A 23,594-nucleotide genomic window follows, 5' to 3' on the forward strand; every position below is an offset into this window, starting at 1 on the left:
TTTATTTATTTATTTATTTTTTTTTTTTTACAAATTCCAAGACACTTTAATATAGTTGGAAAATAACAGCAAGTCTGGAGGACGCTGCCAGGCGATAGAGTGAACCCCACGCTGCAGCTGCAACATTAGTTCCCTTTTGCTAAAATGAGTCATTTGTACTGCCTCTCGAGTGGCAACATTAATATGCTTTATCTCTTGCTCATAAAAAATAATGATGACTAATGATTATTGTGTGTTTAGGGCAATTAATTAAGCTGTGTACACAGAATGTACTTCTAGTGCGCTTGCACGTTATTGACTTGTGTAATATGTTACACAACTTCCAAATAGCATGAGTTCAGAAACATAGCAACTCTGGTAGAAGTGCAGAAGGACATTTCTGTCGGTGAGTTGCAGAATACATCACAGGGAAAACAGCAACCCTACGGGGAAGTTAATAGTTTTGCATTCTTTTGCTGAAATAAGACTTTTCGTCACAGCCACTAGAGGGTGCCATCTCACTCTTAAATGATGTTTTATGTGGAACTACCTCTTCCTTAACTCAAATAGATCGACTTCTCAAGCACATTTTTATCCAAATATTCATGTCACTTGTTTAAGATGAATACAAACAGTAAGTTGTGTCCACTTGAAATCTTTTATTAAACAGAGTGCTTTGCTTTGCAGTGCAGGCAGACATGCTAAATAAAACGCACACGCTTTCATGATTAGTAGATAAAAAAATTGAATACATTAATTTCAGTAAAAACAGAAACATTTTCCTAAAATCATCCGTTAAATTTGAGAGTCACATTAGAAATGTGTAAAGACGTGGATTGCCGTCGCTCTTCAGTGGGAGCCACAAGCTTTGCACGCGCAGCCGGTCACGTGCTTGTAGTTATATTTTCTGCTAGTGAGGTCCAAGCATTTCACATCCAGAACTCGGAGGTCTGAGCTCTCCTCCTGGCAGCACCGGAAGTCCTGTTTGACCTGCAGGTACGCATGTGCTAACACCCTGTTGGAGAGGAAAGGAGAGGGAAGGAAATGGAGGGAAATGTTGGCGCGTCGGATGTTTTTGCGCAGTCCAAAGTTTGGTTTCTACTCACCAGGGTTCCGACAGACATCGGCCCTCACACACGGGTAATTCAATGACGGCGGAGCAGTCATCAATGGTGACGTTCATTTTGGACAGTTTGGGCTCGCAGGTCTGGTTGCCTGGAATTAGAAAAGATAAGAAATTTAAGCTTTAAAATTGTAATATAAGGAGTCTATATCTAATGGGTCATTTTTATATTTTTTTATTTTTATCTTTACTTGACTCACAGGTGGAGCAGCAGTCTCGGTTGTTCCAAGTCGCGTTACCCTGTAAACCAAATCACAACAATTTATCATTAGTTTTTCAGATTCCTTTAAGCAAAAAGGTGTGGTTTTTTATTTAGAAAGTAATTTTAAAAGTGTTTTTTCTTCTTCTTTTTTTTTTTTTACTTTTCCACTAATTGGTTGAAAACTCGTGCAGTTATTCATCAGTGGACAATTTGAGTGTTAGGATGAGTGTTCATCTGAGAATCAGTGGCAAAACTTGAGAGAGCTAAAGTGATCCTGTAAAGATGTAGCAATTTCTGTCTCTAGATGTGAAAAACATACTAAAAAAATGACAAAGTATTGACTCAGGAGGCCAGAATATAAATGCATACACATTTCTCTAACTGCTGTGCATCCTTTACAATAACCTCACATTATACGCTAGGTTGTGTCAAAATTATTGACAATTTGAATTGTACAGAGGCAAAGTTAAGTACCTCAGGACAAGTATTGGAATGATAGACTCTTGGTTCACTCTGAATGCCATAAGCAGTGCAGATGAAGGACATGCAGTGGTCATCCGGGTCTGTCCATGTCTCTCCCACCTACAGGTACAAAAATATGTGTACAAATGACAATCTAGACAATATACGAACCAATTTTGATGATTAAGTTAGATAAAACATTATACTTTGTATGTGGTTCCACTGTAGACGCAGGTTTTCTCAACTGTATAAAAAAAAAAAAAAAAAAAAAAAAAGCAACAGCGGCATTAAAAAAGATGTGGAAGAAACATAAGACCTTGAAAGATTCTGATGCCACTGTAGTAAAGTTTTATACAAGGTATATTAAAGCTTAAGATTTTGATCGGTTTATATTGTCATTGCCTTCCATCCACAGCCAGTTTTTTTCCCCTGCAGTTTTAGGGTTTCTGTCAAAGCAAACACTTGTGCATGTGAAGTAGGAGGCCGCCAGGGCTGCAGCCCCCTCTTGTGGTGGCTTAGGAATATAAAAACTTAAAATCAACAAATTTGTGCAAATAGCAGGATTACTATTAGCTGTACTATTGATAAATGCAGGAAAAAATACATAATTTCTTAATGTTAATGGCTACACACGAAGTAACAGGAGCACCGCAGCACAGTTTGCCTCTACAAGAACTTAGAAAAGTAGAAGCTTAGAGGTTCAATGAGCAATTTTCTCAAAAAAGTCAGGCAGTTTAACTCTTCATATTACTTCCTGTCTTGTGACAAAACAGTTTTGACAAGGATCTGCAAGAAATCCTTCTTCCAATGTCGGTTAATTGCCAGTTCTTACCACAAATTGGATCACCACAACAAGTGGTGTTCACCAAGCTGGCATTTGGGGAACAGACAGGCACTGGCAAAAGAGACTTTGGAGAACAATCCTCACTCATAGTCTGATTGTTACATGTGCACAGGTGGCAATTAGACTCCCACACCTCTCCAGGCTGAAAAACAGACACATATGTTCTCAACTTAGATGATAGTTTCAGATAATTAGATCTTTCGAACCAAAACTTTTGCTTCAAATAAACAAAGAAGTTAAAAGTTCTATCATTAAAGAAAATATCCTTACGAATTTCGGCATTCCAAGTGGTCCTTTGCAATCTATGTTTAAAGAAGAAAGATGGTCATTCCTGGCACAGGACCTGAAGTTAAATCTATTAAAAGTTCTTGTTACCCATTCTAGACAATAGTACTCACAATTGCATTGTTTCACACAAATATTTGAGTGGTTTCCTGCCCTGACAAGTCCTGGAGGGCAAAAACAACCAGAGGTGGTCTTTTCAAGAGTGGGCCCTGAATTAACAATTCTAAAAATAAAAAAAACAGATGACATGTTTTTTTTGTTGTTGTTTTTACAGACATATAAAAAATAGCATGGACAAAGAGAGTTTAACATGTCAATGTTTTTCTCAGTAAAGGTATTCCTAGCCAGGCATTGACGGAGGCATCAAAGTCGTATATCTGTAACAGCCCAAGTTATCCATATCAACAAAGTCATCTAAACACATTAGTGGATAAATTCTGCTTAACAAAGTGTAGATTTCTCAAGACCTTTGCAACTTCATTTTTGACAAATAGCCTGACAATGGTAGTCCTCCTGAATGTTCTGATGAGTACCGTTGGGATGCAGAAGACTCCACTGGGGAAGAAAATGTATGCTGACACTAGTTTTGGTCAATAAAATACTGGAAAAATATAGTCTGAAACCGACTATATTATATCCATAATCTGGATTGACTATCCAGATTATGCATCGAGATAATCAATATGGTTGTACACACCATGCTTAGAAGAAAACAACTGGATAACAGAATTTTGGAGGTAGAAAAATCTTCTATTTCACTTAAACCTAACTACTGGTTAGGTTACTACTTTCTTTGTATTCCATTCCCTGTCTTGATCACTTGTCTTGTCACTCACAACTGGTGCAAATTCCCTGTTAAGAAGTTGATTTGTATAGATATGAAATCAGCTTCTGATGTGTTCAATTTGATGTGTTGATGTGTCCAATAAAAATTTTTCACGCTGTATTTTCTTTAAAACAAAGTTGTCAAACCCTCCAAAGCAGAAGTCATCTTTTTTGTTCCGGCATTCTTCATAGATCAACTCACCGGAACATTTCACATCTGAAACACAACAACGGGCGTTAGTGTTGAATAAAAATGACAACACAGAAAATGTAAAAAATGTTTTAGCTTTTTGACAACTTTACTAAGCATCAATCAGGGAGATAAAAAGGGCTCACCACAACTTCCATTAGTCAATTCTCTCCAGTGAATACAGAAACCAGCTTGTTTACACTCCCCAGCGGTTTGTTCCAAAGAAGAGCAAGAATTATTTAGGGTGGAGCACGAATCAAACTCACAGTTCTTCTTTCTGGTACGTATGTCCACATATTTGCTGCAGTTAGCAAACACTCTACAGAGAAACAGATGTTTGGATATTTAGTTGCAGTTAACAGATCAATGTGTCGTGGACATTTCCCACCGCTCACACTTTTCCAACAGAACAATTTTTGCGTGTTGTGTGTGGTCACTTACGGATGTTCAAGCAGGTGACATTGCAAGTTTGGAGAACAGGTAGGTGGGGGCCCAGTGAGTTCTCCATGGGGTTCAAGATCACACGGTACATCTGCTGGTGCTGAAAAACACTCGGGCTTCAAAGGGTCACGGTACACCCAGTCGTAGGCCGTCTTTTCGCAGCAAGTGTCGTTCTCGATCCGTCCTCCTCTACGGATGCACGAGGCACCACCACACACACCTGTAGAGAGGATGAAAGTTGAGGTCAGTGAATAATTTACAGGGCATGCCACTTTTGATATTAACAATTCTTAGCCTGTAAAGAGTGAGAATAAAATAATATTGAAAAACAACTTTTATTTGCGTCTGGACAATCAGGCTCAAAAAGTATTTGGCTCCACTGACATCTTCTGTTTTTGTTTCGTGAACTTCTGGACAAGTCGTTGATTTGCTGTTGGAGTAATTTTGGTAGGGCAGCCACTGTTCCATGTTTTCCCCATTTGTGGAAACGGCTTTTATTGCGGTTCTCTGTTGTCCCAGAGGTGGCTTTGTAACTCTTTCTTGACGAATGAATTTCATTGACGTTTTTTTGTGTGTTCTTGAATTTGTTTAGAATGGTTGTGTGTTGCTTTTTGAGATCTTTCACCCTACTTCATCCTGTCAGAGTCTGCAGCTGCTTTTCCATTGATCATACAATTGCACAAATTGGAGTTATGAAAATGTGATCAACAACCGGATGTTACTACTTGTGGAAAAGATGAAGACAACAGGAAGTAGTATTAGGATGAATCTGGACGAATTTCGGACGAATACCCAATTTTTCATCCTCACATTGAAGGAAATTATTAATGCTTTTCAGAAACAATTCAGGAATCACAGAGTCTCAAGACTTCAAACATGGTGTGAGAAGTGAAGTTGAGGCATAATACATTCATCTGAGGCAGAATGCTGAGGACGAAGTACACATTCGTTTACACCTGTGAATCATCACTTCCTGTTCAAAACATACCACATTGTCCTTGGGTGTTGTTGACAAAGTTCTCCATGGCAAGGTTGACCACGAGGGTGAAAGACGGAGAGAGGGAGACATAAGAGCGGATCTCAGGAAAGAAGATGTTCACCTCGTAATCTGTGGTTTCAAATCTCAAGCCATCCTTTTCATAGGGTGGTTGCACAGTCTCATTGTTCAGAGTCGCCTAAGGTAAATACATCAGTGTCAAAATAGTTTATCTGGCTTTATTTTTGTTGAAGCAGTATTTTGGTAAAACACAAAATTTGAAACACAAATGGAAGCAAATACCTGAACAGCAACAGGATGATGGTTGACACTGAGTTTAGCAGTATTGTTCTGATAGTTAACAATAACTCCCTTGACACAGGAGCCTTGGAGTCCCTGTACGCAGTCGAAGTTGTCCACCGCAATGGCCAGGTGGTAGCGTGGTGACTGCTCTTCCACCAGAATGTAGGTGCAGCTTTTCAGGAAATCAAAGGATAAACCATTAAAAGAGATGTAGTGAGGGTCTCCGTAGAGCTCACAGCGACCTGGGAATGTCCCAAAAAGATGAGTTAGTTCATTTGTTATGTTCAAAAAACCCAAATCATTTGGAAGAGAACAAGATTTTATCTATAAAGGGGAAAATAATAGTACTCTATGAATACTCACAGTCACAGCTAAATGATTCACAGCATCCATCGTTGATCTGTATCAACTTATTCCTCGGACATTTAGGAACAACAGGTTCCGGACAGACCACTGGGAGCAACTCTATTCTTCCATTTAAACACCTCTTAATAAAACAGTCCTCTGTCCAAGTGTCACCACAAGCCCAGCTTTTTTCCTGTTTCAGGTCTTTGCAGAGACAGGGTGTGGGTGACGGCTCTGTGGAGGATGAGGAGCAAAAACAACACAAGGTTATTAATAGGACCAGTTGCTCGGGTCACTATGGTAATCCTGGGAACAAATACAAAGCACTTACGACTACTCGTAGGTGGTCCAGTTGTAATATTCACAGTTGTGGTTTCTTCTGTAGACACTGAAGTCAACGTACTGGAGGACGTTGTCGTTACTGGAGTAGGAATAGTTGTACTTGAAGACATTGGCGTCACCGGTGTAGAAGCACCAGTTCCCGGTGTTATACTTGGAGGAGTTGAAGTTGCTTCTGTAGAGGTGGCGCTAGTGAGCAATGTGTCAGTAGCAGTCAAGACACTGGTAGTTGTAATCAGTGTTACAGAAGTTGTGGAGGGTGCAGTTGGTTCAGTGGCAATTGATGATAATGTTGTTGTAGGAGCTGTTGACATCAAGGTAGTAGATTAGTTGATGGTTTTGTTAATAAATCACTTTCTTGTTTTGACATAACACACACAGTGCCTTAAAAGTTCCCAATTGGATTTAGGTGTACACTTTGACTGGGTTCTATTGTAACACACAAATATGCTTTGACCTGAACCATTCCATTGTAGCTATTGCTGTATGTGCAGGACTGGCCTGTATGTACCTCTATCTCCCCTTCCTTCAACAGTCTATCAAGGAACGGTACACTAACGCAAAGCTGTGAAACATATTAAAATGGTGAATATTTGTTAATACTCACAGCAAATGATAGTTCCACTTTCACAAGTACTGTGTGAAGAGTAACAATTTTGAGTCATTATTGAAAGATGATTTCTCAGCATTTGGTGTAGCAGATACTGCATGCCTAAAAGTTGAAACTTACCAGCCAACAAAGTTTATAATAACTTCACCCCCAGGTGGGACGATGGTTTCATTGAAATAGCAGGGACAATTTCTCAATTCAGTGCATTTACCAGTACTCTCATCAAAGTATGGAGTCTCCCTAGGGCATCTTGGATAACAGCCTTGCATAGGAACAAAAACATGTATTTTGATATTGTGGAGAGTAGCGGATAATGGAGGATAAAAATGACTGCTACAGAAAAAGACATTCAAGATTGCCTGTCACCTTCCAACTTGTGTTGAAAATAGTTGGTTTTGCCACAGGTCAGCATCCTTCCACAGGCTTCATAGTGCCACGTACACTGGCCTTGCTCGTTGTAGTAGTCACAGTAGGCAGCTAATGTAAAAGTAATTTTATGTAGTAGAACACATTGGATTAACACATGTTTTAAATCTATAAAGCATAGTTGAAATGCTAGGTTCTTGTGTAATTTAATGCAGATTAAAAATCAATCTCTTTGGATGGTAAAGTTGTTCACAGGTAAAAAGATTGGAACTCACGACACAAATCAGGCGTCCTCCAGTTTATGCAAACATTTTGATCGCTGCAGGCCTCTGCATAGGCGGCCACTGCCGTGCAGTAACCCAAGAACTTTCCTTCAAACTCACAGGAGCAAGACTCCTGTACACATGCGTGATAGTAGGGCTCTGGATCCACCTGAGGGTTATTGAACATCCAGGTCAATTTTAAAGCTGTCAGTGACGCATTTGGTGACTTGCAAAATAAAGTTACAACCTCCAGCTTCACTACTATTAGCGATTAGCTTAATATGTGCCAGGCAAACCTTTAAGTGACAGTCCTTGAATGTGTCTCCTTTAAGGATCATACAGCGCCGCTGGGCCCAGGCAGAACAGTAGGAGTTACGTTCACAAGGAAATATCTCCATGGTCACATCTGAGCAAGGAGGAGTGGTGGTCTTCCAGCTGTTGCCAAAAGCTAGCGGACTGGTCACCACTGCATTCCAAATCAGAACTCATTAAAACTCATTCCCAAAAAAATTGTAAAAACATTTTTCGAGGAAAGTGAGTCAAGGTTGAAAGGAATTACCGGCTGAGCCACTGATCTGTAGGTCATTCATCTCACTGGAGTCAAAATTGCCACAGAGACCACAGACTTTGTTCTAGAGGAGAGATTGTTTGAAATGACTGGGTTGCAACAGGCTTTTGACATGGCATGTTTAAAGATGTAATGGTATAAGTGATTCAGTTCTGAGAATGACTGTGCTTTTACTGTAAGTCAACTTTGCCACACCAAGTCGTTTTTGAATACTTTACAGGCGTAGTATTGTGTTTTCCAGCCACAAAGTGCCATTTTAACTGTTACCTTCAGTTGCTTTTTTATTATCATTTTTAACAACTGAAGATATATCAAATTTGACTTAGAAGAAATTTTACTTAAAAACTCCTGCTCTTTCTGAAACTCCGCCTCTTGAATTAACCCTTAGTGGGAATTTCAGTAACTATGGCTAATTTATTAGGGAAGCATCAATCACAAGATATAGTTCAAGCACTCATTAAATATTTAAAAGACACAAAATTAGCTGTGAGGATTTAGTATGTATGTGTGTGTGAGCGTATATGTATGTATGTAATCTAGTTTTTAGGGTTGTAAAGATATAGGATAAATTGACTTTCTGGATTACACCTCCGTCCAGTTGATGGCGGTAACACACCGCGTCTGTAAACTGTCAGTAAACGCCATAGAAGAAGAAGAAGAAAAAAAAGAAGATTTTTTTAAAACGAAAAAGAAGAATTAACCCTTTAACAACATTTTTACCAGCGTTTCATTGAGAAGTAGTTTGCATAACGAGCTCAGCAGACGAGCAGGTGTTTGCTAATTGCTGCTAGCGAGTCTGAACATGAGTCTGACGAGTGGGGGAGTCGCCCTGTGAAGCGGAAGCTCGGAAACTGCAGGTCCGATGAGGAACTGCATCTGAAAGGCGGCGTTCCGTCCACCCAGGTGTTTTACACAGCTGAGTGGTTGCTACGGGAGATTAAAGGATTTCTCCAGGTATGTTTTTGATGACGGAATAATATTATAAAACGATGCAAAGCTAAAAAATAAGAAATGCAACCATAGATTTGTGTTCATGTTGACATTGAAGGTCCTATTTATAGCTACAAGAGAACCTTTTACATGATTCCTAGAGTTTTTCAAAAGTTAAAACAGGTGAACATAAATGTCTCACTTTCACAATTTCCCCATTCACTCACCCTCCAGTATGGATGGAGTTCTATGGTGATCCTTGTGTGTTTGTCCCAAATGAGAGTTAGCCCTTTGCTTGGCACTGAGACTATTATATAGAGTCCAACGGTGTGTATGGTGTAAAGGGGTTCTTGTTCCAGAGTCCAGCCACTTTGGAGTTGTCTGGTCACCTTCATGTCACTAAGTGTCAGACTGACTTTGTTCTGAATGGGAAATGTATATAAATGCTTGTTAAAACACATTAATTTATATTAAGATATTCAACATGATTGGTTAAATAATAGGATATAAACACAGAGAATGGGTTTAGGTTTTAGGTTCATCACAGAAGAAGAACAACCCACCTCCACATCCAGAACGATGGTACGAGAACAGGTGAGTGCTTCATCGCAGCAGGGCACACTCTCTACTCTGACAGAGAAGGAACCATTTATGTTCCCACAGTAATCCTGCCACAAAGTCAAAGAGATACTAAATGTTAAGCAAACATTAAAAAATTCATCTTAAAATGCTCCGCCACAGTTTCGGGAACTCGCCTCCACGAGCCTGTACTGACAGTGTCCATCAAAGCGATACCATTTAGAATCAAAAGTCTGGTAATGTCCGTTTCCATAAACTTGGCACTTTCCTGAGCATGCCTTACTTTCGCAGCTCCACTGGCCCTGAACACAGGTGCTAAAACACAGAGGACATGATTGTTCCGGGATCTATGACACTGCTAGTGCAAATAAGACAAACCTAACTTGTGTGTAAATTTTCAGCAAGATATAGGAACTTGATTTAAATTAATAATTCCTTAATATTGATAAAATGTCCTAGTTCCATTTGCAAGTTATTTCACTCATAACATGGGGAAATGTCTTGTTGTAAGTGAAATAATCTGCCAGTTGAACTGATACTTTTTCATCAACATTCAGGAATTATTTACTTTAAAATAAGCTCCTATATCTTGCTGAAAATTACTTGTAAGTTTTCACTCACAAGCGGATGTGTTACCATGTTTTACAGTCAGTTTTGACAAGCTCTCCCGCACCGAACACTTCTCCACTGTACACACAAGTGCAATTATTTCTGGGAACGCATCTCCCGTAGTGGTCCTCATAGAGATCCGGAGGGCAGTAACAGCCACTCTCACAGGTTGCATTGCCACCCTGGATGTGGTGTACAGGAAAAGAATAAGTCAAATTATTCCACAAAAAACTTTGCGAAACACTCAGTAAGGGTAAAGCTTACCAAAGGTTTACTGAGACTGCCACAGGTTTTCTGAGCTGTGTTCTCTGCTGACTCGGAGCAGTGAACACAAACCTTCCCCTTACTGCAACCTAGGGATAAAAATGGGTCTTTATGTCAAATGCAAAAAAAATTACAAGAAAATGTTTTTGTTTTTTTTTTTTAGACAAAAAGCACACAAGAGACCTACATATTACATACAGTCATTTGGGGCAATTTAATATATTTTTCCATTTTATTTAAGTAACTTTGACGGAGTATTAGGGCTATTGTAGACGGACATTTTTGCCAAATTCCTGAGTTCCAAAAGTAAAACTCAGAAACGAGATTATTCATATAATTTCTGAGTTTCAAAAGCCGAAAATGTGTGACTTTTAGAAATGTTCTCTGAGTTTCAAAAGTAGAAAATTATCGTCTTTGGAAATTTCCAAGTTTTTTTCTAGAAAATTTCTGAGATTAATCTCAAAATTTCTGAGTTTTTTTGTTGTTGTTGTTGTTGTTTTGACGCAAATTTACTCTTCTCTTTGTTTCTCTCTCTCTCTACAATGGCCTTGATACATTGTTATAAAAACAAGAGCTCTCCATTTCATTGGAATTAAGATATGAGAAATCATTTACCACAGTCCTTGGAGCAGTGCAGTTTTCCATCTTCACAAAGACTTCAAGAGAAATCATATTTGATTAGATATAGATCAATCTATTTCATATTACCACAAACACTGGAAGCACTCAGCTGCAAAGAAATCCTGTGTGCACGAATAGAGCTAAAATGTTAACTTAGATTCACAAGTTATCCCTATTTTCAGTAGCAACCAGGGGGCGCCAATTTCTTGTTGCCTGGACTTGTGTAATAGCAACAGGAAACTTGTTCAAGACAAACTGACAGGTAAGTTATGTATTTTTATGTTGTGTTTGCATAACTTCCCCCCAGCTCTGACCCTCCCTACCCGTTCCTAATGCCAACCTGTCTAAATCCATCAGTTCCCCTCTCCCTCTCTGCTTTTTTACAGCACCAGTATGTTGGCACTGTCATGGTGTTGCAAATGATGATAAAAATGTATCAGAGTTTTCGGTATTTTCATGGACTCACCACTGTTGTCCATCAATGATTACTGGTCCTGGGGGTGTCATGCCACCACTGTGGGAACACATGCATTGCCCCTTTGGGATGCAGGCATATTCCTGGTTCAGATAGGTTCCTTCTGGACAGCCACAGCCCTCCGTCGGAGAATTGTCCAGCTCACAGCGGGGATCGTGGCCAGACAGGGAAAGGCATGTGCTGTTACAGGCCTGGACGCTGTAGGAGAACTCCTGGTTCTTGAGGCAATTCAGAGCTTCAACACAGAATTGTTGCTGGAGTTAAACCGAAATTCTTAATATCCTGCATAAATTTGGCATAAACATTTGCTGGTGTGGGATGTAAAGGGTGACAAAATGAAGACGTATGTTATTATCTTGCATCCAATGTGTTTTTTAAAGGCGTTACTCACTGCAGTTGGTGGCTCTCCTCCAGTCCCCGAGCTCGGCACCCAGAACGGCACAGGCTTTAGCGTAACTTCCCAAAGAAGCACACAAACACCGCTGCAGATTGTTGCCACAGTTACATGTTCTCTGGATGCAAGCCTGGAAGCAGTAATAGGTTATATAAACACACAGTCATTGTTAATTCGTCACCCTCAGCTGACATATTAACTCACTGGGAACGTCTTAAAGAATCGGTTGTTTCATAAAAACAGTCTTACCGTGTGGTGTTGATCGGTCGGGATGTAAGAGTGGCACCTGGCAAATATCCCATCTGGGTCATTCAGTACAGAGCACTTTTCATCTGCAAATATTTCTGCAAGCACAATGAAACAATATGAAGAGACATGTTGGCAAATTATTTGGTTTGTTCCTCTTGAGGTACAACATGTAATATATAATCTATGTCAGATTTGTTTAACTTATTGACTTCTTTTCCACGTTTTTCCTGGCGTTGTCAAAATTGGAGTTAAGGTAGTTACTTTGACAGTCTTAACTAGCAATGACTGTTTTTCATGTTACCAGTGTGCATTTTAGCAAAGGACAAACATGTCCTTGCAGAGCTAAGCTTGGCTCTTCATCAAGCGTGTTAAAGATGAACCCAGAGTGAAATGGGAATCCTTTTTGCAGTCACTTTCTCTCTGTTATAAACACCAGGGATTCTTCAGCTGGCTTTGCTAATTTCACATCAAAAAGTAGCTTTCAAGTTTATGTCAGCAGTTGTTACCGTTGTCGGTGTTGATGCAAGGGTTTGGGATGTTCTCTCGACAATCTCCCAAACTCCAGGACAGAGCGAAAAGCTTGGCAGAGCTCTCGATGATCCCGCTACTGGTGTTGAAGTCGTCTGTGGTGTCATTGTTTCTGTTGCCGCAAAGACCTGAAAGAATGTCAAAAACACATTAACACGCCTCAGCGTTTTTTGTTTTTTTTTAATTCTTTTTATTAATGCATTGTAAACGTTAGCTGGTAAAAGAACTGAGTGTGTTTGACCCCAACCTGAGATCAGACCAGAATGCAGCGTTGGTGGCGTGATGTACAGCTGGATTTCAGGGAACACCTGGACTTGGAGCTTCAGACCAAATGGCGTATGAACTTCAACATACATCGAGGACTTCCAGAAAATGAGGAGTTGATCTGGGAGGTGACACAGATTAGCAGGTAATGTTATCGCTGGATAACGTGATTGTATTGGATGACCAGGTCCATTTGCATTTGTCTTACCAGACTGGTAGAGTTCAGTAATCTCTTGTTCTCCTACTTTTACCTTGCTTAGAGTGAATGTATAACTGTCCTAAAGATTGAAAGACAACATGTATATCCAAGGATTCTTTAAAATTGAACATTGACTTTTACTTAAGCATCTTTCCAAAGAGTTGCTTCCTAGTGTCCATACCTGGAAAACCTGCACATGTACAGCTTTCAAAGATGCTTCTGTTGAAGAAAACTCAGCTCTAATTGACCAGTTAGGGCCCTGCAGGAGAGTCAGAGGTTTGTGGTATTAGTTTAATCAGCCAACAACACTGAGAAATGAGGAGAGTCAGGAATCAACCTTACCTGTGATGCCATGTATGTGCATTTACCAGGAAGTGCAAATCGCTTGCCGTCATACGTTGTCACAAACTGTCCTTCAATGAGACATCTGGCTGGGCAGGAGTTTCCAGAGCACTGCCACCTCCCACTATTGCACTGACTGAGTTTGGAAACGGAAAATTTAATACAAATATATATATAGGCTACATATATATTTATGCCTTAGTCATGCTTCAAAATCACTCATGACTTGAGCACAAGAAACGGGAGTTTCCGTTAAATGGAGTTAGTTTATTTTCCGTGTTTTTAGTTATTTTGACCATTCGAAGCACTTTACACCAGAACTACGTGTGTGTGACATAGATTGACATGAACATCAATAGAGTACTTAGTGCTTTGCCCAGGGGTACATCAACATGAGACAGGAGGATGCTGGAATTGATCCTCCGACCTTCTAATTGCAAGAGCCGTCTCATCAAGTACGTAATCAATTTTAGAAATGTCTTCAAAATGTATTCCCAGTGTCACCTGATCTACCTAATTTGTGTACATTGGGTTGTACAAACATCTTTTGTTCATTTGATTTCAAAAGCAGAAGTATTTTAACTAACTAATAGCATTTTGCTTAAATATACAAAAAAAAATTCTAATTGTTAAGGATGTGAACCTTTTGAAAGGCAGTTTCAGTTTTAGATTAACAACATATACCCTCAAAATAGCATATTACAATTATAATAGTAATATTCTCTCTCACCCTAATACTTGACATTTACAACTAGTTTGGACTGAGACTAGAAACTTTCTAAATTCAGAGGATTTTGCTACGAGTCAGTGACAATGCTTCATAGTGTCCAGATTGTCTGCCCACTCACCATGTTTGACACTTGGTGGTGCGAATGTATCCAGGAGAGTAGATCCTATCATTGAACACACAGGGACAACTGGAGAGACTCACACACTGGTATTCGCTGAAGTTATCGTCCAGAAACTCACCTATAATTACATTTTGTGGGGGAAAAAAACCCCTTTGAAAATCCAGACAACAAAACAGCAACTAAAAGACAAAACGTGGATGATAGTGTGTTGCACGCTCCAAATGGCGGTTCTGACCTGCGGAACAGACACAGGAACTGGTGGTCTCCAGGTTGGACAATCTGAGGTCTGGGTTTGAGCAGCTTGGCACGAAGGGAGAACCCTCTTCAACATAAACCAGTTGTCCAGGACACGTTGGTGGAGCTGCACTCATCCACCAAAGCAGACAGAAGCATCACAAGATAATCATCCTTGACTATTTGGGTCAAATCCGGTGCATTGACGTTGTCATCACCTACCACAGTTGGTGATTGTTCTCCACAAGTCCCAAAGGCGACTGCTTCTTCCACACATAAGGGCAATCTCCTTGAAGAATGCGCATCTGACCTCGTTGTTGCCTTCGTAGTTGTAAATGTTTTGATCGCAGAGGGTGATGTACTTCGCGGTTGTGAACATCAGACATTCTAGTGCGTGTGAGAAGAACTCGCTGCAAAGCTGCAAATGTGATCAGAGAAACAGAATCAGCCTTATAGGTTACTCCATGGGTTTGTAAGGTCATAAATAGAAAAGAGTAATATATTGGCCGTCTTACCGGGTTGAAAGGAGGAAGGAGATCCTGAAGGTAACAGGTGACGTCAGAAATCAAATACTCTTCCACTAGCTGCTCAACGTTGTCCACTTAAATGAAATGGTACATTGTTAGGACAATGAGTAAACCTCAAAATCTAAAAGAATTGATTTATTGGGTTGATGTTAACAGTATCTGGTAGCAGATGTATAGATTTGATGCACCTGAAAAACATGTTAGTAAGTATGTACTTACTAACTTACTAACTTACTTAAGCAATGTTAGAACAAATGGTACAACATCCATTGTGATACCATACCTATGTTTTGAATCGCGCAGAGTCCAGTCAGGTCAGAACTCAGTTCTTGGTCTAGCTCGACCTTCAAAATAAATCATAAAGACCCTTTAGAGGTTGTGTTTGAGAACATCTGAATGTTACGGATAATTGTTATGTATATGAACTTTGACCCAACAAAATTTGAGTAAATGTGATGTAGCATATCAAGCCTCATCATCAAGCTCATAATTTGGTCTTATCACTTAAAACACAACACCAAGCCACCTTTCGGTCACTGAGATGACAACATGATGACTCTAAAAGAAAACAACCAAATTATTGCAATGGTCCAGTCAAAGCACAGCCCTTAAATCAACTCAAATTATGTGGCAGGGGGGGGCTTAAGAGAGATATCCTTTTCCAACATTGTAAAGTAAAGTGGTCCCAAATTCCTTCAACATCAGAGACTGATAAGATCCAACAGATGACTGTTTCATGTTATTGCTGCTAAGGAGAGTTCCTAAGCAACTGAAGCAACTGCTTCAGCATTTAAACTTAGTTTGTGTGAAATAAGTTATGACTGAATGAGCAGATGCTACGAGCGACCAGCTGAGGACAGCACAGTGTACTGCCTTGTTGCTGAAACGTGCTACACAAATCAACTTGACCTGACTTGTGTTTGTGTGTCCATGAGTTCAGAAGTGCTCTCACCCAAACACTGACGAGTCCTCCTCCAGCTGCAGTCTGCCAGGTGACAGACAGGGGGAGTAATGAGCTCCTCAGCCTGGTGTAGATGCCGTACTGAAATATGTGCTGGTAAGTGTGGTCATACGGAAGGGAAATGCTGTCGACAGAATAAACCATAAACATCAGAGTAAAAAAAAAAGAAAAAAAGACTATTAATGTATTCTGGTCAAACATTACACACCCCAAATGTGACCTTTGGAGAGCATAATGGCCACAACTCAAACTCAGAGACTAATAAATGATAATGACCAGTCAGAGCTAATAATCTACTACTTCATATGTCTTAGGAGTTCCTGGTGCAGACTTGTCCACCCATGGCTAAACTTTCCAAAAGGCCATAGGATTTCCCCTGCATTGCTTCCTTGTTGGCCTTGTCCTTCAGCTCCAGATAATTGATTGGTAATTTCATTGGGTCATTCTTAGGTCAAGTATCTCTAGAGTCACTGATCCACTCACTCATTCTGTGGGTCAACTGGGTCATCAGAGCCATATTATCCCATGTGACTCTGTCCACTTTTCAAGATGAGAGATGAGGGTTAGGGTTTGTGTCTAAACTTGGGTGATTTAGTGTTACTACGGTCAACAAATCCATCCACTGACCCACTCAAGTAGTCATTAGGTAGAAAGTAGGACAGGTCAGGTAAAATTCAATTCATATTCTGCTTTTTTATTACTGCTGTCAGTGAGGCCACTATTGGTAAATATAAAGAAAAAGACTAAAAATAAAACTATCCCTTATATTAGTAGCATTTTGTAACACACAAAAAACTGTAAAACATTAACCTAAAAGTCACATGTGAAGCAATAATTCTTAAAAAAAAAAAAAGAACAATAAAAAAACACTGAAGATAATATAAATATAACTTTATTTTCTTAAATAATCTTCCTTTAAATATTTAATACCAAATACAGGAGAGAACTGATTTTTTTTATATTTTTTTTGTAATAACTGAACTCTTACAAACTGTATCATTTTCTCTTTTTCTCTATAGCAAATGTATACTAATATATTAATAGTTCGTTAATTTTAGTTAATAGTAGTAGTTTTGGTGACTTAAGACAGTAAAAAATAAAAAAGTTTGATTTCAGTTGCATTTGACAACATATTTACTGGAGACAGAGGGTTTCTAAGGCCTGGAAAAAGCTTTCAGACATACTTCAATCAAAGATTATACATCTTGCATTACAGATTTAATTAGCAACAGGACAATCTTTAGCTGCCATATCACTAAAATGTCCAACATTGATTAATTGCTACCAACGGTGGCTGTTTAAAACGAAAAAATATTGGCCCGGATAAGTGTAATACACAATTTATTGATAAAGCAAAAATCTGTGTAGGACATGTGGTCAGACCTTTTCTTCTCCACCAGGATGGTTCCGTTCTGCACAACAGTCTTGACCTTGTTGATGATGATCTCGAGGAGGTTCAGCAAGCCGTTTTGGCCTCGCCGTATGGTGATGTCGCACTCCACCCGGTTGTGGGTGAAGCGGGCGAAGGTGAACGGACAGTTGGAGCGCACGTAGAAAGGCGAACCTCTGAAAGCCTTGATGACCCCACTGCCGAATGTCTTGCAAGTATCTAAACAACAGGGTTGTCAGCGGTTACGACATAAAACAGTGTACATATTCAATCACCTGTGGCATTGTAATTCAAGAAAAGCAATAAAACAGTGATAGATATTTTTCGCTTTCACAATGATACTTACATTTCAGTGACTCAGTTGTTCCCAGAGATTCACCTGCTCTAAAAACTACAAGAGAAATAAAGAAAGGAGGTAACAGTAAATAATAACTATACCTGATTAATAACAATAATAATGACGGAAAGTCATTTAGGATTAATCGATCTGATATTGACTCAGTACTATGCTGAATACGATTCAGTACAGTACTAGTTTGTAATCTGCACAATATGATATTTTCTCATACTTCTAGAATAAAAATGGGTTATTAATTTAACATTTACCAAAATGGTGGAAACAAAAAAATCTAGAGAATGTTTTGAGATATTTTAAAGAAAACATTAATAATAAAATTTAAATAATAAAATGAACTTACTTCATACAATTGTGGGGAAAAAAGTTTCTGAAAGTTAAATGGACTAATAATAATAATAATAAAAACGGAACAAAAATGGGCACTTTTACCTGAAGCTGAGAAGAAGCAGAGAGCCAGCAGCCATCTCTTTGAGTCCATGACGCCTGATGCTTCCTCTCTGCAGGGGAGTGCAGAACACCTGGAGGACCTGCTCATGCAGCTTATATGTCGTCTCTGCCTGCACCACCTCCTACGTCAACGCCCCTCACATGAACGTGTGCATCACCCAAAGTTTAACTTTGTGTCATAAAGTAGCCAGGAAACTGACGGCAGTGACAGAAACGATTGTACATGCTGAAACGCTGGTTTAATATTAAAGTACATGCTTGTTACATTTTTTTTTAATACTTTGTTGGAGGACAGGAGAGTTTAGCAACCAAACAGGAAAAACACACAAACATGCCACTGAAAAATAACTAACAACATACGAATTCAAATCAACTGCAAAAGCCAAATAAAATCACCTTATCTCTTTGTCTTTTTGAGAATACGCAGGGAGAACAAAAGGGACAGAAATTCCCAAAAGTAAAGACACTACGTAACACATGAAACAAGACATAATAAAGGAACAAGGATAGAAAAAGTTAGCAAACACCCGAAAGTTCACCAACCATCAAGATTAACAAAAAAAAAAACACAAAAAAGGATATGATGGGACAAGACCAAGGCACATAAACCAAGACGGACACAAAAAGAATGAAAAAGAAACGGGCAAAGAAAGCAAAACGGGGTGAAAAGGCATGTTATCATGAAGCCTGGGAAGAGTTTATGGTAACTGAAAACCAACATGTAGAAAGACAAAAGGTGTGCAACATTAAAGCAAAAAAGAAAAAAAAATCTGATATTTAATGATTTGGTTAAATACTGTTGGTTCAGCTTTGTCTTAGTATTTATTATATGCAGAATGAAGGTTTGACAGGTGCATGGATGCACCAGACCCATACAAAGGTGTTCACACCCTATTGAATTTTTTCACATTTCTTTACATCAAAACCTCAAACTAAAATGAATTTTATTGAAAATTGTTGTGATAGACCAACATAAAGCAGAGTAAAGTTGTGAAATGGAAGGAAAATGATTGATGCATTTCAAAGTTCTTTAAGGAACGTCTTAGCCTCCCAGAGGCAAGACTTTGCTTAGAACCATTCTTCACTGCAATTACAGCTACAAGTCTCTTAATAAAGTATTACTTTATTTTTACTCAGAAATAAAGTAATATTACTTTATTTCTGAGTAATAAAGTGATATTACTTTATTACTCAGAAAGAAATAAACTTTATGTTCAGGTGAGATACCACGCCACTCAGACTAGTGATGAGCTTTATTACATTTTAAATTGATAGTCTTATATCATGGAAATGTGTTTAATTATTGCCTAATTATTTGTTTTGTTCGCTCCTGAAAGTTTCAGCTTTCCCGAAACTTTAATGTGTGATACTTATCCAGTCCGGTAGGGGGCAGCAGTTTTCTGAATTTTACCAAGAAAGCAGAATGAAACCTGTTTGCCTTGAGTCACAGCAGCTTTGCTTGTTGTCCTCATAATGAATTAAAGCCATTACTGTCAAAGGGAAATGGGGGTAAAAATAAAATTAAATTAAATCAAAACAGCAGAAAGGTTCAATATAATCACTTTATGTTATTTTATTAATGTAATGTAATGATCTTTAATAACGCTTGTAATTCAGCGGCTATTTTCAGCATGCCATATTATTGATCGAGCTGGAAAGCATCAGTCTTCATCGTAACCCCCCCCCCCGCCCCCCGTCGCCACACCACGTTTCCAAAACAATACTTCCTTACGTCATGCCTACGCCGCTGGTGACGAACTAGTCCACTACACTCCTCCTATCCTATCCTGCCTCACCTTTCCTCATCACTCCGCTCCAACTCTCCCATCAGGACCACGGAGATGTTCCGCGGTGTCGAAAACAACACAAAGGACGAACTTTACTCGTTTCGCACTTTCGAGTGCTTTTAAATATCCACTTCGGTTGAACTTTAGGGAGAAGGGAGGTGGGAGTTTTTGTCTGTTGAGTGTGCTTTTCTTTTTTTTGTTTCTGTGTGAGTGTGTGTGGTCCCTTTCTCTGTAGGAAAAACATCACAGATATAAGTCAGCTCTACCCCCGCTGTGTGTTGCGCTTCCATATGTCGCGAAAGCGGGTCGACCATGACTACACCCTGCGGAGCATGAGCAACCTGATGGGCGAGCGCTGGAAGAAAGTCAACGACGGAGGCGAGCGCAGCCTCATCAAAGCTCCGTCCAGCGGCAGCATCAGCAGCCAGGGCGCCGCCGCATCCTCCTCCTCCTCCACCACCGCGGGCGCATCAGCCCCTTCCTCCGCCGCCGCCGCCTCTTCCTCCACCACCAACACCGGGGACTTGGAGCGGGCTGCCCGCAAGCAGTTCCAGCAAGATGTCACTCCAGCCTTCGTCTACGTCCTGGCCGTGTTCTCCGCTCTGGGGGGCTTTCTGTTCGGATATGACACCGGGGTGATCTCCGGCGCGATGCTCCTGCTCAAGAGGGAGCTGGACCTGAGCGCCATGTGGCAGGAGCTGCTTATCTCGAGCACCGTGGCCGCGGCTGCCCTGTCCGCCCTGCTGGGGGGCTTCCTGAATGGGCTCTTCGGGCGCAGGGTGTGCATCCTGCTGGCCAGCTTCTTCTTCACAGTGGGGGGGATCGTGCTAAGCTCCGCTCCCGGGAAAGAGGCGCTCCTGGCGGGGAGACTGATCGTCGGAGTGGGCTTAGGTAAGATGCGAGAAACATGGAGAGTTTAGATGGAAATTACCACAAGAAGCGCAACTTTAAAGACTCCCGAAGTTGTTACACTTTAATGTTTTGGGGGGTTTTTACCACATGTCTTAATATACTGATTATTAGTTTACAATATCTTGCAAAAGAGGCGTATTGGTGCGTTTGTCCACAATAAAACCACAAAGTTTACTGTATTTTATTGGAACTTCATCTTAGAACTTAAATCTTCTCCTGTCAGTTGAAATCCAAACATAGTTATTTGACCTATTTGACCAATTGTCGCCATGGTGGTGGCAGCATCATACTGCGGGGATGGTTTGCCTTGAGCAAGTTGTTAGAATTGTTGGGAAGATGGATGGAACAGGACAATCTGAGATCTGTACTACCTTAATTAGATATTAGATGCATTTTTGGATTGAACTGAAGCAAATTATACCTAAATACAGCTGTTCACTTTTTGTTTTTGTCACACAAAAAAAACACACACATCAGGTTTAAAGGTGTAATAATGCAGCATTAGTGACATCTAGTAGTTTAAAGTGCAGATTGCATATAAGCCAAAAACGCAGGTTTGCGCATCAACTTAAAGGTGCAATAAGATCATTTGGTGCCATCATGTGGTATGAATTGCACATCGTACATAAGCGAAAATTCCACACTGACACGTTTTTCCAGATTTTTGGTTCGACCCTATTGTTTGGTTATTCTTAATTCATTTACATGTTTTGTAAAACATCAGGTTTTCAAATCAACATGAAGGCTCAGAGTTTTTAGTTTAGGTTTATTTTGTTAGTTTCACATGAGAACAGTTTGCACACTTTTACCTTACTCTTCCAGGAGTTACAGAGTCTGATATGATCCAAAATTGCATAATTAGATATGTTAGTTGCAGTTCCAGGTCTTAGTTTCAACATTTTTAAACTGTAGTAACAGTTTTGCAATATGGCTGGTGGGACAGGAGATTAGTCGGATGCCTCCAGTTCTTCTAAGGAAATTAAATACCTTTTTGTGTGTAATTACATACTAATGGAACTCTGTACCTGGTTCATACAAAAAAAAATGCCTCAAATGTTACACAATAGAACATTTACAGCCCCTCTGTTACATTTTTCTCTTTAGTACCATCACCATTGTGATAATTATTCCTTCTTATTTGGTGACATAATTTTAACTAATAAACGTGAAGTCTGATGCTCTAGTCTAGGTTGTCTTTGATTTCTCTCATTATTAAAATCCTGATTCTGGGGAGGAAGAAAGTCCAGGTGATGGCGGGAAACAGCTGCCACTTTGCCACACCAAAATAAATAGACTGTGCAAGCATCAAATTAGAAAGATTGCTCTTATGAAGTAATTATTCGACATTTTCAAAATTGATTCTCTCTTCTTCTCCCGTAACCCCCTGAATACTAAGATCAGGGCAGACTCCATTAAGAGTCCTCTCCAAAGTTTCCTCCATTTACAACTCTTAAATGAATTAGTTGAGCCTGACAGGCGGCAGTAAGTTCTGGCTGACCTGGCCAGGTTGGCATCATAACGAACCGTATCCGAGAGAAAAACGGCGTTTTGTGAGTGAACTGTCACGAGCTCAGCTGTATGCAGAGTTACAGCTCTGTTCTGGTGGTGTTCAGTCAGCCGTACCATTAGGCACAAATTAGAGACTTCTCCTTTTTCTCCCTGGTCTGCTGCCATAGATGTTTTTACACTTACCGGTGATAAATAAATCAGGTTTATTTGATTAGTGGTTGATTCGAAAACAAACAGTAATAGTAAGCATAGTTTTTACACACTTTATTGACGTCTATGCCAAGACAAATAGTAATAATCTAACTGTGGCGACACTAGATGGAAATTCAGATTTTGTGGAAGTTTAGTTTTAGTAAATTGCTCAACAACGCCACCCTGGGAATTTCACCCAGAGAATATTACCTCTTGTTTAAGGCACACAGGTTCTGTTATGCATAGATTAACACATCTGAGACCATTTCAAAATTATAAAAAAACGTTTATTAAATTCTTTTGAAAAATGTTTTTAAAACCAGTTTCTTTTTAAAAATTAAACTAAAGAAATCAAAGAAAATCAAAGAAAATAAAAGAACTGCAGCAGTTGAGGTTACCGGCCGGAGGGGGCGCTATGGGGACGACATCCACCAAACACAGCAAATCAAACAAAAACCCTTAACACCAGACGCAGTGAGACAAGCCAAACTCCAAAATCACAGCACACAGACGAGGAAGACACCGTCACCACACCAACACCGCCACCGGACCTCAGCAACTGCAAACAAAAAAAACAAACAATTAACCAATATAACAATATCAGCCCGACTAAATAAACAAAAGGGCTGTTAACAAAAGTAAAAAAAATAAAAAAGTCAGACAACACAAGTTAAAACATTAAGACCAGGCGTGGCCCTGCCACAGCGGGAGATGAAACGGGCGCGCCGATGCCACACCCCAAACACCGCTCCAATTAGGGCGGATAACGCCGCCACAGTCCAACTTGCGAACAATTGTGCAGAAATCCAGAAGATTTACGTAGCCGGTGCAGAACAAAGCCGAACAGATCC

At 39.8% G+C, this 23,594-nt stretch overlaps 2 protein-coding genes across 2 annotated transcripts in view; one reads left to right on the forward strand and one right to left on the reverse strand.

Moving 5' to 3' along the window:
* Positions 1-619: 619 nt before the first annotated feature.
* Positions 620-20,171, reverse strand: LOC103129435 (mucin-19). Its single transcript, XM_016664782.1, has 44 exons — positions 20,140-20,171; positions 17,885-18,081; positions 17,532-17,757; positions 16,140-16,272; positions 15,471-15,531; positions 15,176-15,261; positions 14,883-15,078; positions 14,662-14,787; positions 14,424-14,544; positions 13,576-13,711; positions 13,415-13,492; positions 13,243-13,312; positions 13,018-13,155; positions 12,749-12,898; positions 12,243-12,337; positions 11,991-12,123; positions 11,591-11,834; positions 11,119-11,159; positions 10,504-10,592; positions 10,267-10,421; positions 9,807-9,945; positions 9,615-9,719; positions 9,279-9,473; positions 8,113-8,185; positions 7,850-8,019; positions 7,566-7,722; positions 7,291-7,401; positions 7,045-7,186; positions 6,922-6,950; positions 6,307-6,618; positions 5,994-6,209; positions 5,631-5,872; positions 5,340-5,526; positions 4,352-4,571; positions 4,057-4,229; positions 3,868-3,937; positions 3,009-3,118; positions 2,881-2,912; positions 2,599-2,752; positions 1,973-2,010; positions 1,779-1,886; positions 1,303-1,342; positions 1,086-1,194; positions 620-994 (listed from the first exon to the last, which is right to left on the reverse strand). Exons 1-44 carry the CDS (start codon positions 20,169-20,171, stop codon positions 829-831), a joined length of 5,805 nt encoding a protein of 1,934 aa, XP_016520268.1. The 3' UTR covers positions 620-828.
* The window catches only part of slc2a13a (solute carrier family 2 member 13a), a 63,903-nt gene continuing 60,351 nt past the window's right edge, over positions 20,043-23,594 (forward strand). Inside the window, exon 1 of the mRNA XM_007577731.2 lies at positions 20,043-21,021. Coding sequence (XP_007577793.1) covers positions 20,421-21,021 — 601 coding nt within the window. The 5' untranslated portion in view covers positions 20,043-20,420. The remainder of the gene's footprint in view (positions 21,022-23,594) is intronic.

This window comes from Poecilia formosa, unplaced genomic scaffold, assembly GCF_000485575.1.
Source record: "Poecilia formosa unplaced genomic scaffold, Poecilia_formosa-5.1.2 Scaffold9, whole genome shotgun sequence".
NCBI classification, from domain to species: Eukaryota; Metazoa; Chordata; class Actinopteri; order Cyprinodontiformes; family Poeciliidae; genus Poecilia; species Poecilia formosa.

Coding starts and splice junctions, on each gene's coding strand:
- LOC103129435 (XM_016664782.1), bottom strand. CDS start 20,171: ATGGGAGAGTTGGAGCGGAGTGATGAGGAAAG. Junction 15,079..15,175: donor TCCTTCCTCCTTTCAACCCG/GTAAGACGGCCA, acceptor TCACATTTGCAG/CTTTGCAGCGAGTTCTTCTC. Junction 1,195..1,302: donor CCGAGACTGCTGCTCCACCT/GTGAGTCAAGTA, acceptor TTCTAATTCCAG/GCAACCAGACCTGCGAGCCC.